Source organism: Lepisosteus oculatus, chromosome 29, assembly GCF_040954835.1.
Source record: "Lepisosteus oculatus isolate fLepOcu1 chromosome 29, fLepOcu1.hap2, whole genome shotgun sequence".
NCBI lineage: Eukaryota > Metazoa > Chordata > Actinopteri > Semionotiformes > Lepisosteidae > Lepisosteus > Lepisosteus oculatus.
In genome coordinates, this window is record NC_090724.1 from 8,156,055 (window position 1) to 8,172,490 (window position 16,436).

At 49.9% G+C, this 16,436-nt stretch overlaps 1 protein-coding gene across 3 annotated transcripts; it reads left to right on the forward strand.

Moving 5' to 3' along the window:
• Positions 1–4,517: 4,517 nt before the first annotated feature.
• On the forward strand, positions 4,518–14,152 carry fkbp8 (FKBP prolyl isomerase 8). 3 transcript variants are annotated; one of them, XM_069186151.1, is made up of 9 exons: positions 4,518–4,628; positions 5,613–5,916; positions 6,899–7,068; positions 8,014–8,102; positions 8,476–8,699; positions 9,541–9,713; positions 10,274–10,351; positions 12,640–12,774; positions 13,270–14,152. In XM_069186151.1, the coding sequence occupies exons 2-9, from the start codon at positions 5,637–5,639 to the stop codon at positions 13,354–13,356; spliced, it is 1,236 nt and encodes a 411-aa protein (XP_069042252.1). In that variant the 5' UTR covers positions 4,518–4,628; positions 5,613–5,636; the 3' UTR covers positions 13,357–14,152. The 3 variants fall into 3 exon arrangements, with proteins under 3 accessions (XP_069042252.1, XP_069042254.1, XP_069042253.1); XM_069186153.1 differs by lacking the exon at positions 4,518–4,628 and adding an exon at positions 4,813–5,307; XM_069186152.1 differs by lacking the exon at positions 4,518–4,628 and adding an exon at positions 5,379–5,489.
• The last annotated feature ends 2,284 nt before the right edge of the window (positions 14,153–16,436 follow it).

Genomic DNA, 16,436 nt, shown 5'->3' on the forward strand with positions numbered 1-16,436 from the left:
TGAAAACAATTAAGTCAATCAGATCAAGCCCTGACTGGCTCGATTAACTTAGTAGGCTCACCTTCACGAAAATGCACTGACCTCTCACCCTGCTGGCCCTTGGTTCTGATCTATAGGGTCCATTTAATCAGCCTACTGTAGACACCCTGCAGAGATAATCCTCCCCAGGCCTTTAGTGTAGAAATCGCTCTGTTCTGCCTCCTTTGTGCATGCATGGGCTGTTCTGCTTGTTAATAGGTGTGCATAGTACAACATGAGGTGGTGTGCTGCATTTACCAATGAAACACCTTTCCTTTCTTAACAGATAAGACACCTTTAAGCAAGCAGTTTTAACAAACAAGAGAGAAACCTGGGGGCTTAAGCAGTGCAGATCCTATTAGAAACATTGTCTCTGTTGTACCTCCTCCAGCAGCCCAGGAGTGATGTCGAGCAGTGATTTTTAAGATTAGGGGAAAGGGAGAGTGAGTGTGTGTGTGTGAGTGTGTGTGTGTGTGTGTGTGTGTGGGGGGGGGGGGGGTGTGCAACAGTTTGTGATATTTATTGACCAGTGCCATTAGTGTTACACCAGGCTGAAGGCTCAGACAAGAAATCAATAAGCAGGATTATTAGTGTGAACTAAAAAGTTACATACAATTTAGCAAGTTGACACTAATACCGGGGCTTGTTAACCACTCAGGCTGTGCACAGAGCCAGCCAACCTTGATATGCACAGCCTGCAGCGACCTGCCCCGCTGGGAAAACGCAGATAGATGAGGGAGCCACTTAGCATTCTGTGCCGATCAACCTGGTGCACACAACAGCCCCAATTACACAAAAACACAGCTCATCCCGAGCTTCCTCTTTTGCATGGCGGAAGGGCAGGAATGTGCAGCTCCTCCTGGTTTTTGGGAGGGAATCCGTAATGCGAGATTGTTGCAGAACTAATAGGTCCATTTGATGGGTGCTTGCTAGAGCCTCCTGGATCCAGATTAACTTAGGCAGGGGGAGGAGAGGAAGAGAGACCAAAATACATAAGAAACTAAAACTCTGATCGCATGTTTTGCCAATGGCGGTGCTCTGCTCTGAGTGAGGTTTATGTTTTTTAGCTTCCGGTGCAGGTGAAGTCCTACAGCGGGCCGCAAGGCACAGGTGTGGTTGAGATCATGTTGTGATGCTTTTTGCATCTTTCTGACTTACAGCCTTCTGCGGCTCTTACCGTTTGCAAGGGCCTCTGCTGCATTTAAAAGCGGCTGAGATCAGCCCCGCGGGGCCTTGGGTAAACGTCCGTTCCTCGTCTTTCACAACTGCACTCACGCACGGGACAGTCTGCAGAAAAGTGCGTGCCTCCATTCAATGAGTTGGCACTGAGGCCGACATTAGCTGATGCTTGGCTCACATCATGGCACGCACCTCCCCTCCCTGGCTTGACCTACCCTGAGCTGTCCGTGCAGAACTCCCAGATGCCAGTCAGGATCTACATGTGAACACCTCAGGAGAGTTCAGGAAGAAGCCTTGGGCCCAGGGGATTTGAGTCTGGCCCAGGAGGACTGCAGTGCGTTGGGTCTTCTTAGTCACATTAAGGCCAGAGGAAACGGGTAACACCGATCTGTTGAAGACTTCAGGAAACCTAAACCACCTGCTGTATCGAGGCTCTCAGGGGCTGTTTGATTGAAGTGCAGCCTCAACCTGACAATAGCAATTCAATTCCATTTCCTAGGCTGCAGGGCTTCAATGTCTCTGATTCTCCAACTGCAGCAATGCTGGGTGTGCACTCTTATCTGTGTAGTGCTCCTTAAACCCATCTCCACGGCTGTTGTGATTCAACCAAAGTGAAAGCACACAATCGTGCGCATTGCAGTGGGTGTAGCTGAGGGCTGAGCACTGTGGGCCCTGGCTGGTCAGAGTACATCATGTCTCTAACAAAGAGTCCAGGTGATAATAATAATAATTATTATTATTACTATTATTATTATTATTATTATTATTATTGCTTACACTTATATAGAGCTTTTTCTGGACACTCCACTCAAAGCGTTTTACAGGTAATGGGGATCCCCTCCACCACCACCAATGTGCAGCCCCACCTGGATGATGCGACAGCAGCCATAGTGCGCCAGAACGCTCACCACACATCAGCTATCAGTGGGGAGGAGAGCAGAGTGATGAAGCCAGTTCAGAGATGGGGATTATTAGGAGGCCATGATTGGTAAGGCCAATGGGGAATTTGGCCAGGACACTGAGGTAACACCCCTACTCTTTTGGAGAAACGTCCTGGGATTTTTAATGACCACAGAGAGTCAGGACCTCGGTTTTACGTCTCATCCGAAGGACAGCACCTGTTTACAGTATAGTGTCCCCATCACTATACTGGGGCATTAGGACCCACATGGACCGCAGGGTGAGCGCCCCCTACTGGCCCCACTAACTCCTCTTCCAGCAGCAGCCTCAGCTTTCCCAGGAGTCTCCTCTCCAGGTACTGACCAGGTTCACACCTGCTTAGCTTCAGTGGGTTGCCAGTTGTGAGTTGCAGGGTGATATGGCTGCTGGCTATCCAAGAGAGCAGCAAGAGTGGCTTGGTTGCTAAAACAGCTGTCTCACAGTGCTGGGTCCTGGGTTCCACTCTGAACAGAAGGAGCCTTCTGTGTGGAGTCTGCATCTTCACTCCACATGCCCGTGGCTTTCCTCCCAGAGCTCCCGGTTCATTTTACCTCACAAGGCTGAGCTAGTAAAAACAGCTGGTGTGTATACATTGTGCCTGTGTGCACTGCGATGCACTGGCCTCCTATCCAGGGTGGGGCCCTGCCTGGTGCTCCATATTGCTGTGATCTTTACCAAGATTAAGCAGTTTTCTCTGAATGATGGATAGAACACTTACCTGGAACAATATCTTCTCTTCCTCTCACCTGTATCACCTTAACTTGTGGAGCGGTCTTTGGCAGAGACAGAGTCTGAGCTGCCCTCCCCAGGAATCTGCTTCTTCTGCACTGTGGTGGTTGAGGAGGAGCTCATCTGAGGAATTCTCCTCGTGTGTTACCTGTGGGGGAAAGACTGTCTGTATCACCTGGACAATATTCACACCTTCTGCTGGAGGGCTGTCGGGTCTTCTGATCGCTATTCCACTCTGGACTCTTGACCACTTAATTGGAATCTGTTGTTCCCTCAACTGGTCTTCATTCCCAATGTTTTCAGCTCTTAACTCATTGGGGATTATTAAATTACCTAAAAAACCTGGTGGAGTGCAGACTTCCGGAACCTGGAGAGATTGTCACTCTATATCAGACATCACTCTTGATCAAAGCTCGGGTCAATAGGTCTCTCGATCAGTTCTCAACCTCAATGGTAACTGCCTATAATTCAAACCTTTTAGGTTTGGTGGATAACATATATTTTGGGCTGGATTGACTTCGGCAAAACTCAGACCTTTCACAGCTCATGTTAAGGGCTCCGTAAATGGTACAGGAATTCGTATCCACTCCTACTTGCATAAATCAGGGTAAAGTTGAGGGCCGGAACAAGGAGCTCTTTGGTTCAGAGTGTGCCTGGGATCTCATATGTAGGGGGCTCTCACCCTGAGGTCTGGTCCTAATGCCCCAGTATAGTGACAGGGACATTATACTATAAAACAAGGCACTGTCCTTTGGCTGAGACGTAAAACCGAGGTCCTGACTGGTCCAGAGGTTTCTCAAAAAGAGTAGGGGTGTAACCCAGGCGTCCTGGCCACTTTCCCATTGGCCTTTACCCATCATGGCCTCCTAATAATCCCCATCTCTGAACTGGCTCCATCACTCTGCTCTCCTCCCCACTGAGAGCTGGTGTGTGGGGAGTGTTCTGGCGCACTATGGCTGCTGTTGCATCATCCATCATCCATCATGTAAAGCGCTTTGAGTGGAGTGTCCAGAAAAGCCCTATATAAGTGTAAGCAACTATTATTATTATTATTATTATTATTAATTATTATTAACAACAACAATTATTTGTTATTTATAATTATGATTAAAACTCCAATTCTCTCTAAGTTCTTTATGTATACGAGAGAATCCGTTTCTCATTCTGCATAATAGGGTTTTGAAGTAAAAAAGCATTTGTTTAAATATTACAAAAAACATTATCCAGTGTTGGAGTGCAGTTTCAATAGAATAAAACCAGACTGCGTCTAAAGAGAACATTGCATCCGTATCATAACAGCTTCATAGGAAAAGTCATTTCATGAATATATTCCACCAACTTTTAAGAAGATTTCAAACCATGCAATGACAGAGTTGTGTTATGACTGCAAGAATCGAAGCGTAATTGCTTTCATTTTCACCCCACTAAGATGGCGCTGTAATTTACACGGGAGGATCACGCGTCACTCTAATCTCTGTTCATCTCTACGAGTGCGCGAGAGGGAACCGCCTCTACTTCCGGAGAGACTAGCGGCGGGACCATCTGTGCCCGGATGACTGAACTCTATGGTCTGAAAATGAGTGACAGCGGAACAGACCAATAGTAAAATGGAGTGAGGAGTAGAAGCCAATAGAATCGTGCGATGGGCGGGGTTAAAGTGTTCTGCGATTGCTTGGCGACCAAGGTCCAAGGTGACCAGGAAGAAATATGAAAGCTTAATTTTGATGGCGTCACGGCGTTGTATGAATTCATAACGTTGCAAGGTAAGGACGGTTCGCTTTGCTAACGACCCTATTCTGACTAGGAGAAACTCTTGCGACGCGTGTGAGAGAAACTGCAGCTTGGAGCTTTACACTTTGCCCTGACGCGTACTCATCACCTATCACCTCAGGCCAAATGACGCGATAAAGTCGCTTTTATTTTAAAAAAAACTTCGTCTCCGTATCTTGAAGCGCAGCTGATGCACTCCTGTGTGTTCAGTTTAGGCACTTGTCCCACGTGTGGTTTAGGGCCGGCTAGGAAGTGTACTAGTTGTATTCGTTTCATATTTCAGACTTCCATGACGTTTCTGCTCCCGTTTGCAGCGTTAAAATGTTTGCGTCAGTCATTTAAACTTTGTTTTGGTTCCGCTGAGAAAATGTGTGGGTAACTCGATTTATTTTTCTTATCTGGCGGTGGGTCCTCTACAGCGGCGATCGCAAGATTATTAATTTGGACTTCAGATGTTCGATTAGATTATATCACAACCCGCTTGCCCAGATGAGGATGAGCAGCAACTGCTCTGTTTCCTATAGGCTGTGTTCTGGTCGAATAAATCCGCAGCAGATCCCCCCCCAAAACGACTTTTCTTGTTGATCGATAAATGGTCTGAGTGCGAAACGCATCCCGACACCACCTGGATGTGGATCTCACAGCCCGAGACGGGATCAGATCGTACAACAGGTTGCACCGCCGGGCGGGGGGAGAGAGGGGTAGGCGGGTAGATCCGTGTTTTGTATTACGTTTGCGATTTCGCAGCCGATCCAAAAGGGCCTTCGCAGACACGTCCGTCGCTCCTGGCTCTATTAGCAACGTTACTTGCTTTTATTCAACAGGGCGATTTAACTACAGCATTCACGGAGCAGGTACCTAACTCTTAGGGAGGACGTGACTGGGAGGTCGGGTCATCTGGGGGCTGCAGTCGATGGGTTTCGTGTCTCCGGGTGGTGTCTGTTTTGGGTGGTCAGTGTTATTTTGCCTCTCCCCAGTTCAACGTGCTCTGAAGCGCAGATATGGCGGCCGTGGGGGACGCGCAGGAGGCGGCCGGCGGCGGGGCCGAGTCTCCGGGCCGGCGGCGGCGCACCTCCCTGCTGGACGGCGGCGAGGACTTCGAGATGCTGAATGACGAGGAGGAGGAGGACGATGATGATGATGGGGATCTTCCTCCTCTGGAAGACACCGCTGCAGGGAAGAAGGCGGCTGTTCGGAAGGAAGGGGAGGACGGGACTGGGAGTGAGCAGAGCCCTGCGGCTGAGCACTCCTCGGAGGGAGAGGAGTGGCTGGATGTCTTGGGTAATAAAAATAATAATAATAATATTTCCTCACACTTATACAGCTCTTCTGGACACTCCACTCAAAGCTCTGTACAGGTAACGGGGATCCCCTCCACACCCACCAGGGTGTACCCCCACCTGGATGATGCACCAGTCTGCTCCCCACACACCAGCTCTCAGTGGGGAGGAGAGCAGAGTCATGAAGCCAGTTCAGAGATGGGGATTATTAGAAGGCCAATAAGGGTAAAGGCCAATGGGAAATTTGGTCAGGATGCCGGGGTAACACCCCTACTCTTTTCGAGAAACACTCTGGGATTTTTAATGACCACAGAGAGTCAGGACCTCAGTTTTACGTCTCATCCAAAGGACGGCACCTTTTTGCTGTATAGTGTCCTACTGTACTGGGGCGTTAGGCTCCACACAGACCGCAGGGTGAGCGCCCCCTGCTGGCCCCACTAACACCTCTTCCAGCAGCAGCCTTAGCTTTCCCAGGAGTCTCCCCTCCAGGTACTGGCCAGGGCTGCCAGCTGGGAGCTGCGGGGTGACAGAGCTGCTGGTCGAAGGGAATGGTGATGTTCTGTTACCTCATTTTCATGCTTTTCCTTTATAACCAACTTCAGTATTTCATCCAGAGGAGGGTGGATCCCTGTTTTTCCTTGGATGTAAGAGGTTTTGGCTCCGGTGTCCTCCCACCGTCTAAAGACATACTGGTGGGTTAGTTGGCTTCTGGGAAAATTGGCCCTGGTGTGAGTGTGTGTGTGCGCCCTTTGATGGCCTGGCGTCCCGTCCAGGGTGTACCCTGCCTTGTGCCCGCTGCTTGCTGGGATAGGCTCTGGCTCCCTGCGTTGGATGAAGTGGTTAGAAAATGGATGGATGAGTGAGCTTTGGTGGGGGGCGTGTCTGCTTTTCATTCTGATCATCCCTCGGTCCAGCACCTCTTCCTTCTCCCCTTCCCTTCCTGTGTTCCGGGGACTGACCTTCTTCCCGCGCTCTCTCCGCAGGGAACGGGCAGCTGAGGAAGAAGGTGCTGGCGGCTGGCAGGGGCCCGGACAGCCGGCCCAGGAAGGGCCAGACAGTGAGGGTCCGGCTGAAGGCCTCGCTGCAGGATGGCTCCCTGGTGCAGGAGGAGCCCAGCCTGGATTTCACGCTCGGAGACGGCGACGTCATCCAGGTGGGGGGGTGGGGGGGCGGCTGGCCTCGTGTCCGCTTGCTTCCTGAGCTGCACCTCCGAAAGAGCATTTCAGGGTCCTTTCTTTCCAGTGAGCGTGTTTTCTGTCTGACCCTTTCATTGCGGTCAGAGAATTTGCCCCCAGGAAAGAATGGGACCCGAATGTTTTTCCTCACGCTTAAAAGGAACTGCCGTGCTATTTTGATATTTCAGGGTTAGAAAGAATTGGCATTCGTGAGGGCACTTCAAACCACAATGAAAGTAAAATGTACACAGTAACTTATAACAAAATGGACGTAATTTCCAGGTATGCGCAGCGCCATGTTCTGTGATTCAGAACGAGGCAACAAAACCTAGGGTGACGAGAAGCAGCCCTGTTTCATTGTAAACCAGCAGGCTTGTGAATACACCTCTTTTAATCCAGCTGAATATTTCTCTTGACTTCGGGACAGTTTTGCCAACAAATGCTGCTCGTTAACTTTGCCTGCAGATCTCGTTGCAATATCTTTGTGATGAAATGTCTGTTGCGCCACCTGTGTTTGTTCACTCGTACATCAGTCATTCCATTAATCATCAATTGCGCTTCACGTCACAGTTCTTGGGGACTTTCACTCTCCCCCGTAGGGAGACCTGGGGTTTGTGACACCATGACGTCCTGCAGGACTTTCCCAGATTTCCCGATTGTGAGCTTCACTCAGGACGCGTCACATTTTGCGACACCGTCGATGAATTTAATGTGTTGCCGAAATTTAATAACCAGTCTGAGAAATTGGGACTGCAGTTTCCCTTTAATACCACAAACACAAAAGAAGGATTTGCCACGAAAAAGGAAGATCTCGCCCTCGCTGTGAGCGCCTGTGTAATCTGCCCTGTGGCATGCCCAAGTCAGACAGGCGGCTCTGTGCACGAACTCATGACACTCACCGCCTTGCTGTTCTCATTCCGCAGGCGCTGGACCTGGCAGTGCAGCTCATGGAGCTGGAAGAGAAGGCCCTGATCTATTCAGACGCGAAGTACGCTTATGGGACCTTAGGAAAGTAAGTGAAACTTTGAAGGAAATGGGTAGGTTCTGCAGGGTTTTGTGAGCTGATCGAATGACTTCAGCTGGTCACTGGGTCATGACGGTGGAGTTGTAGCCTGTAAAGACCCAGGCAAGTGTGACCTGGAGATAGGGTTCCTTCTCCAGGAGCTTTTTCCCAGGAATGCTTCCGTAATGGAAATGTTCAAGAACAGGGCCTTCCGGACTTGAGCACTGAATGGCTTTGGCGGGTGCGGGAGGGGAATTGGAAATGGCAAATTCTGGATTAAAGTGGGAAGGAGACCGGATCCTCTCAGCTTCCCGGAGCTCCAGTGCACAAGCAGGTGAATGGCTGTGGTCTGGCTGGTGTGTGACCCCCCCTCCCCCCGCAGCGCGAGTGACCCGGCCGTGCCCCCGGCCGCCGCACTGAGCCTGGAGGTGCAGCTGCTGGAGGCCAGCGACGCGCCCGACCTGGAGCTGCTCCCCCCCCGCGAGAAGATCGCCCTGGCGGACCGCAAGCGGGCGCGCGGCAACGCCTGCTACCAGCGCGGGGACTACGTCTTCGCCGTCAACTCCTACGGCATCGCGCTGCAGATCACGGAATCCGGCTCCGGAGGTGCGCCGGCGCTCCGGGCGGCTCGCGGGGTTCGGAGCTTTTCTCTCGGGGGACGTACGGAGGGGCGTTGCTGCCATCGAGGGGGAAAAATCATGTGCTGTCTTGGGATTCCGAGGAAGTACGTTCTTGTGTACTTGATGTGAAAATCGTGCTGCAGCACGATCGTCGTACTGTAGCTCTGTCACCCTCCAGCTCACTCCCGGAGCCTGGTCAGTACCTGGAGGGGAGACTCCTGGGAAAGCTAAGGCTGCTGCTGGAAGATGTGTTAGTGGGGCCAGCAGGGGGCGCTCACCCTGCGGTCTGTGTGGGTCCTAATGCCCCAGTATAGTGACGGGGACACTGTACTGTAAAAAGACGCCGTCCTTCCGATGAGACTTAAAACCGAGGTCCTGACTCTCTGTGGTCATTAAATATTCCAAGGTTGTTTCTCGAAAAGAGTAGGGCTGTTACCCTGGTGTCCTGGCCAAATTTCCCATTGGCCTTTACCAATCATGGCCTCCTAATAATCCCCATCTCTGAACTGGATTCATCACTCTGCTCTCCTCCCCACTGAGAGCTGGTGCGTGGGGAGCGGACTGGAATATATACAGTATATGAAATATTTATTTTCTTTAATGGCAGCAACGCGCTTCCTTAGGGTACATCATTTCCACTCACAAAATTGGCAATATGGCTTCTGTGTGTGGCCCATCGAATGAGCGTTTTCTATTGTAAGTGATTGTAGAGCAAAGTAGCTGCTGGCAGTGAGTAGCAGCGTGTCCGCGGGGCGACGGGGGCCGTGAGCTCCGTGCCGCTGCGGGCAGGCGTGTGTGTGACCGGCGCCGCTGTGCTTGTGCGGCAGTGGGCATCACCGCGCAGGAGGAGGAGGAGCTGCTGGACGTGAAGGTCAAGTGCCTGAACAACATGGCGGCGGCGCAGCTGAAGCTGGAGCACCACGAGGCGGCCCTGCGCTCCTGCGTGTCCGTCCTGGCGCACCAGCCGGACAACATCAAGGCCCTCTTCAGGAAAGGCAAGGTGAGGGGGGCGTGAGGGGCCGGACGGGGCGGCCCGGTATCCCAGAATCCGCAGCGGGGCCCCCGCTGTGTGCCAGCGGTCAGGCGAACGAGCCGCGAGCCCCCAGCCGCCACCCAGACATCCCCCACGCAGTGGGTCCAGCGGCTTTTACAGGGCTTGAAAAGCTGATCTCGCTGAAGGAGTCAGGTGAAAGCCCCTGTCCCACCTGTGACCTCCCCAGTGGAGGGTCTCTGTCTGTTTACCTGCTCTTTGGGTGGACCTGGGGGGTGGTTCTCCCTTGGGACCTGTATGGGGGTTCTCCAGCCATCGCTGGTGTTGTCCAGCAGGGGTCTGGTGTGACCATGGGGTTGTGTCTGTGTGTCTGTGTGTCTGTGTGTCTGTGTGTCTGTGTGTCTGTGTGTCTGTGTGTCTGTGTGTCTGTGTGTCTGTGTGTCTGTGTGTCTGTGTGTCTGTGTGTCTGTGTGTCTGTGGGGGGGTTCTTCTTGTGTCTTTTGCAAACCTCTCAACACTCCTTTTTCCTGGGTCTGGAATCGTCTCCTCCTCTCCGGCCGCGTCTCCAGGTCCTGGCTCTGCAAGGAGAGTACGCTGAAGCCATCAGGATTCTGAAGAGAGCGCTGAAGCTGGAGCCCACCAACAAGGTACTGCCCCCTGCTGGGTGGCGCGTGCTCTCTGGGAGGGGGTTGTGAGAGATCAGTGCTGCAGGTGACATCTCCAAGGGCCGGCATGACCTCTCCGGCTCTAGAAACCCACCCACGCCTCGTGTGCAGTTTTGTGTCACCGTTTTGCATTTGCAGATTCGTAACAATTCAACCCCTTTACTGTATTTCTGATACCGGAAAAATAGGGAGCTGACTCGCATCTGAGTCTCTTAGGTTAAACCCGCACTGATGGCAGATGGCTCAGCAGACTGCACTTGTAATGTTTAGCAGACTGAGGATACAATGATGAGCTCGTGGATAGGTCACTGGGCAATCACAGGGTCATTTGATCGTTAGTACTGCAGCCCGGAGTGAAGCTATCAGGTTAAGATAGTTTTATAAGGTAAGATCACTTTATTGGCCAGTTTCTTGCATTAGGAATTTGTCTTTTCACAGACTGCAGCTTGCTCTCCATAAGACACACAGACAGGGAGAGAAGCTGGGGGTCAGAGCGCAGGGTCAGCCATTTATACGGTGCCCCTGGAACAGTTGGGGTTAAGGGCCTTGCTCAGGGGCCCAATTGAGTAGGATTCCTCTGCCAGCTGTGGGATTTGAACCAGCAACCTTCCAGCCACAGGCGCAGATCCTGAGCCACAGAACCACTGCTCCGCCACTGTGGTATTTTCTCAGGAATACCACAGTGGGATCTCTAAGCCAAGTGGATCAAATTAATCATGTTCAGTGAATATATGTAATGAAGTATGGCTTAATATCTTCACTTTCTTGTTTCTGCATAATCCGATGTCAGCTACGGGGTGAAATGTGTAGGGAAATAACACTCAATAGGTTGGTGTGCAGTTCTTTAAAATGTCCACCAGGTGGCGCCAGTGAAGTTTGACGGAAGGTCATGAAACCCAGCCTGCACGCTCAGCCGGATCCGATTTCTTGTTGTTGCTCAAAATAGGCTGTCCCCTGGCACACGTGTCACATTGCACAAGCTGTTACTCCACTACTTATGCGAGGGGGGCTGTGAGGTTCCCTGTGTAAACAAGCTGGGACCACGGTACTGTTTCACAGGGCCTGGTCTGCATCTGACCCGTCTCTGCCTGAGCACAGGGTGGTGATGTTTTACTTGGCATTTGTGCATCTGAGACTTTTATTGGTGTTGCTAAGGTGTTTAATACAGCTTCCAAGAAGCTGTGGTCATGCTGCACAGTTGGGATCTTACAATAACAGATGGTTTAATTACCAGTTTTTCAGCCCAGCTGAACATTCCTACAGTGCAGTTGTAAAAGTGAAAAGGTGTCGAGAGTGCACATTACAGTAGGTTAAGGGCAGGTATGTCATTCTTAGTCATTATTGGTCACATTCTTAATGCAGCAAAGAAAGACTATGCACCTGTTCATTGTTTGATACGTGACGGATGTTTTTATGCCACGCCGCCGTTTGTTACGCATGCTGCAAACAAGCTTATGTTAATTGATTTACACACTGCAAGAAAATAGCCGCAGTTGAGTCCTGATCTCCTGCCTGTGAGGAGGATTTTCTCCCAGAGTTAACAGCAGCTGGGGGGAAAAGAAACAAGCAGTGCCGCTACAGTCTGACCTGCCCTTAGTCATTATCTGGTTGCATGTATTGAGAGGGGCGCTGCCAGCTTACATGGTGCCCATGCCAGCGCTGTAAGTGCCCCTTTTCCACTGGTGCACCTGACCCCAGATGGCCATGACCACTGTGGATGCTGCACATTGGCGGTGGTGGAGGGGATCCCCATTAAGTGTAAAGTGCTTTGAGTGGAGTGTCCAGAAAAGCGCTATATAAGTGTAAGCAATTATTATTATTATTATTATTATTATTATTATTATTATAAGCAATTATTATTATTATTTTATTATTATTATTATTATTATTATTATTATTATTATTATTACTACCACGCCCCTCTCCTGGTGTTACTTTCGCACATGCTCAGTAGGTGTGTGCGGCTGACTCCATACCCCCCATACCTCCGTTTCTGAAACATTGAAAAGAAGCAATGACTTTTCTAAATGATCTGGCATTACTCCTCGTGAGTATTCTCATACTGCCGTACAGCTAATCTAAAGGAAGTGGCATGATCTTGTCTTGTAACGAGACAGCAGCCTTTGGTGTGAATTAATTCCCACTGGCGGCGCTGCGACCCCTGGTCTACCCAGTGAGCCAGTGGTCTGGTCCTCTGCGTGTTCCTGTACGAGTGCACAGCAGTGAAACCCACCTCCTGACCCCCTGCGCCCGCGTCTCCTCCCCCCCAGACTATCCACGCGGAGCTGTCCAAGATCGTGAAGAGGCACTCGGAGCAGAAGGGGGTGGAGCAGGCCCTGTACAAGAAGATGCTGGGAAATCCCACGAACGCCGCCGTGCAGAAACCTGCTGCCAAATCCCCATGGGTGAGCAGGAGAACGACGACAGCAGTGGGGTGACCCCGAATTCTTAACTCGTCTTAAGCTTGGCCCCGATTTGCACCGTCCAGTCGGTGGGGGCCCAGATCAGATCAGTACTTCAGAGCGGCATGAAAAATGTGGGCAGCAGGGTGGTCTGCTGGACTTTCAAGAGATTCCAGTTTTTGCCCCTTCGGTTTCCAATGCAGGGGCACCAATCTGGGGGACTTGAGAGTTGATGGTACTTGCAGAGCAGCTCTTCAGTCCCTGGGGGCAGGCAGCAAAGATTTGTCTTGCAATATACAAGAAACCGTTGCAGACTGAGCCTTTAATTCAGCACCTGATCCCTGGATTTTGAACTAAGAAATTCTAATGAACTGGCTGTATCCATAACAACCGGGACAGCTGAGCAGCAGCCCCGAACATCCAGGTGTGGAGATGTTTGTGTTTTTTTTTTATCGGCAAACTCTTGCAAATCTCTTCCGTTTCTTTTTCCTTCCCCAGAGCATTAACTGGAAATGGCTGTTCGGCGCCACGGCTGTTGCCATAGGAGGCGTGGCCTTGTCTGTGGTCATCGCAGCCAGAAATTAAACGGATTGAGGTGCACTCCCACCCCCCTCCGGCCCCCAAAAATAACAGAGATTCTGCAGCTGAGGACTTGGCACTGCTGCACCCTCTCCGCCTTCTCTGCAAAAGCCACTAGGATTGATGGTACAATATTCCTCTTTGTTAGAGAGGTGGGATGCAAAAGACTGATTTCTCCTCTTTGCTGTTCTCCTCTCCTCAGTGTGTCACAGGCAAACCAGATCATAAGCTGTGTGGGGAAAAAAAAGTTTAAAGAAATAGATGTATGAGCAGTGATGACCGTTAAAAAGTGTATATATGCAGAACATATTCCAGGTCTCCAAAATGTATAGCTGCTTCTTATGTGTGGTGCTTATTTAATTTTCTTAAGTAAAGTGATAATTGAGCAAAACTGACCAAAGTACAAATCGGTTCTCTTTCGATTACTTAGCATTCCAGCTACATCGTCGGCTTCTGATACTTAATGTCTCCTTTGTTTTCTACGTGTAGTACCTGGAGGGAGGATTTTAAACTTCACTCTGTATTTTCTGTGGTTCTTTCTCTTTTTGTTTTCGATGGTTGTCCGGTCTGTTCAGTCTTGTTCTTCCTTGCACAGGTTATATTGATGGAAGGTCTGAGTGGCACGGGAAGAGCTGCACCATGTTGTACTTTTGTTCAGCTTTCTTGGATGCAAACTTAATCTTAGATCTTAGCCAAAATGAGACACTAAAGGTTTGGTAGATGTGCCATTCTTTGAGTGACCAGCTGGGGATAACATGGAGCAAGTTTGGTTATAAACATACTGGTTTTTGATTCCTGTAAATGGAGCTTGTTGATGTGTGTTGTTTTTTTGGGGGGGGGCAGTTCATGTCACACCTCTGCTTTCCATAACATGTCTCGGTGGTACCCTGCACGTTCGTCAGGACTTTCCAACATGCAAATATCCGCCACCTGGAACTTTTGAAACATACATGAATGATGTGAACTCTGTCTGTGAGTGGTTTTCACTGAATAGACATCGTTTCCAAAGTTTGCGTGTCGGAGGCGTGTGGAGCTTCTCCGTTTGGTGACATCTGCTTCGCTGCTTTCCGAAGATCACCGTCGGTCGAGGTGACAGCGGTCTGAGCTCTCGCTCACCTGGGGCTCGAGTGGATGAGCCAATCCGGTCCGATCTCTCTCATGCTGTCGGCACCAGGCTGGAAGGAGGTAACCTCAAGCACAGGCAGTGCTGGCACCAGACAGCCTCCCTTTCACCTCCAGGCAAAGAGACCTGCCCCTCATTCATGAACTGAACCTCTAAGAAACGGGGTCCCATGCTGATCTACTGATTTTCTTTTACTGATGGTTTTAGGGAACATTTTCTCATACTGGGTTGACCGCCATCCCGTTTAGAAAGAGACAGGAAAGATAGCAGCGGGCAGACATACACTTTGTCGAGTGTTTAGAAACCTGGTGTCTAAAAACACACAGAATTTGTGAAATTGTAAGCACTTTAAAAAAGCTGCAGAAGAACAAGTGATAACTGTAACCGCAAGCGTTTTTTCAGGACTTCCAGGTGCGTTCTGTTGTTTTTGAAATATGACAGGGTAGCAATGTGAAAGGGACAATTTATGAAATGGATGTCGGTTATAAGGACTTAATTGAGTCTTCAGTAATGTGAATTAATCCATCGTTATAATTCTTTTGGCTTTTGTTTTTATGGCCATGGAGGCTACTGGGAGCCGTTTCAAAAACTAAACTGCAAATACTGCTTCAAGTATTTCTATATTAAAAGTGCTACAAAAAAGTCTTGCTGCACCGGTAGGGAATATAATATCCCTGACAGGTTAGCAAACAACCATGGTAATAGTTGCAATTTTCACATTAGGTCCTCTCACTTTGAGCTTTATAGTCAGAGAAGAAGAAACTCTAGACAGTATTGAAATTGTGTTGTCCTGGTTAATCATACCTGCAGCATTTGGATTTCATTGGCTAAACAGTTTTTCAGCTATAGGTTGATCAATTTCAATTGGGAGACCTCCTGGGAAAAGCCAAGGTTGCTCCTGGAAGAGGTGTTAGTGGGGCCAGCAGGGGGCGCTCACCCTGCAGTCCGTGTGGGTCCTAATGCCCCAGTATAGTGACGGGGACACTATACTGTAAACAGGCGCCGTCCTTTGGATGAGATGTAAAACCGAGGTCCTGACTCTCTGTGGTCATTAAAAATCCCAGGGCGTTTCTCGAGAAGAGTAGGGGTGTTACCCCGGTGTCCTGGCCAAATTTCCCCCTGGCCACTACCTCCTAATAATCCCCATCTCTCAACTGGCTTCATCACTCTGCTCTCCTCCCCACTGAGAGCTGGTGTGTGGTGAGTGTTCTGGCGCACTATGGCTGCCGTCGCATCATCCAGGTGGGGCTGCACACTGGTGGGTGTGGAGGGGATCCCCATCACCTGGAAAGCGCTTTTGAGTGGAGTGTCCAGAAAAGCGCTATATAAGTGTAAGCAATTATTATATTATTATGTCTCTGGCACACTTGCAAAGTCTGAAGCCAGAATATGGTAAAAGAACAATTGCTTATAGGCATTAGAGGCTCCTGTGCTTGGAAACTCAAAAATATAATTCTGGGATCTTTAGGTGGGTTGGCTGGATCTGTAGATGAGATGATTAATGCTCTTTAAGCAACACATTTCCTGCAGCTGCCTTATAATTGAATTATGGGCTTTGTGCACTCCTGAAACTCACATCCTCCTGCCACAGCATCCATAGCTGTGTATTGCAAGGAGGGGCTTGCAAGAAAATGTTAAGAGATAATAATAATTGCTTACACTTACATAGTGCTTTTCTGGACACTCCACTCACAGAGCGCTATACAGGTAATGGGGATCCCCTCCACCCCCACCAGTGTGCAGCCCCGCTTGGTGAAGATGAACACCCAGAACCCAGAACAGCTTGTAAACAGCTTGTAAAGTGGTCAGGACCATTTTTACTTGTCCCCCCTCCTCCCCTCCTTCTCTGAGGGGGTCCAGGGCACCTCTCTGTCCTCGGTACAGGAGGGAGCTCATAATTCAGGGAATGGGGGCGTTTTTAAAATCATCCTCTCGCCATCCACTCCAAGGTCGTAAAATTTTA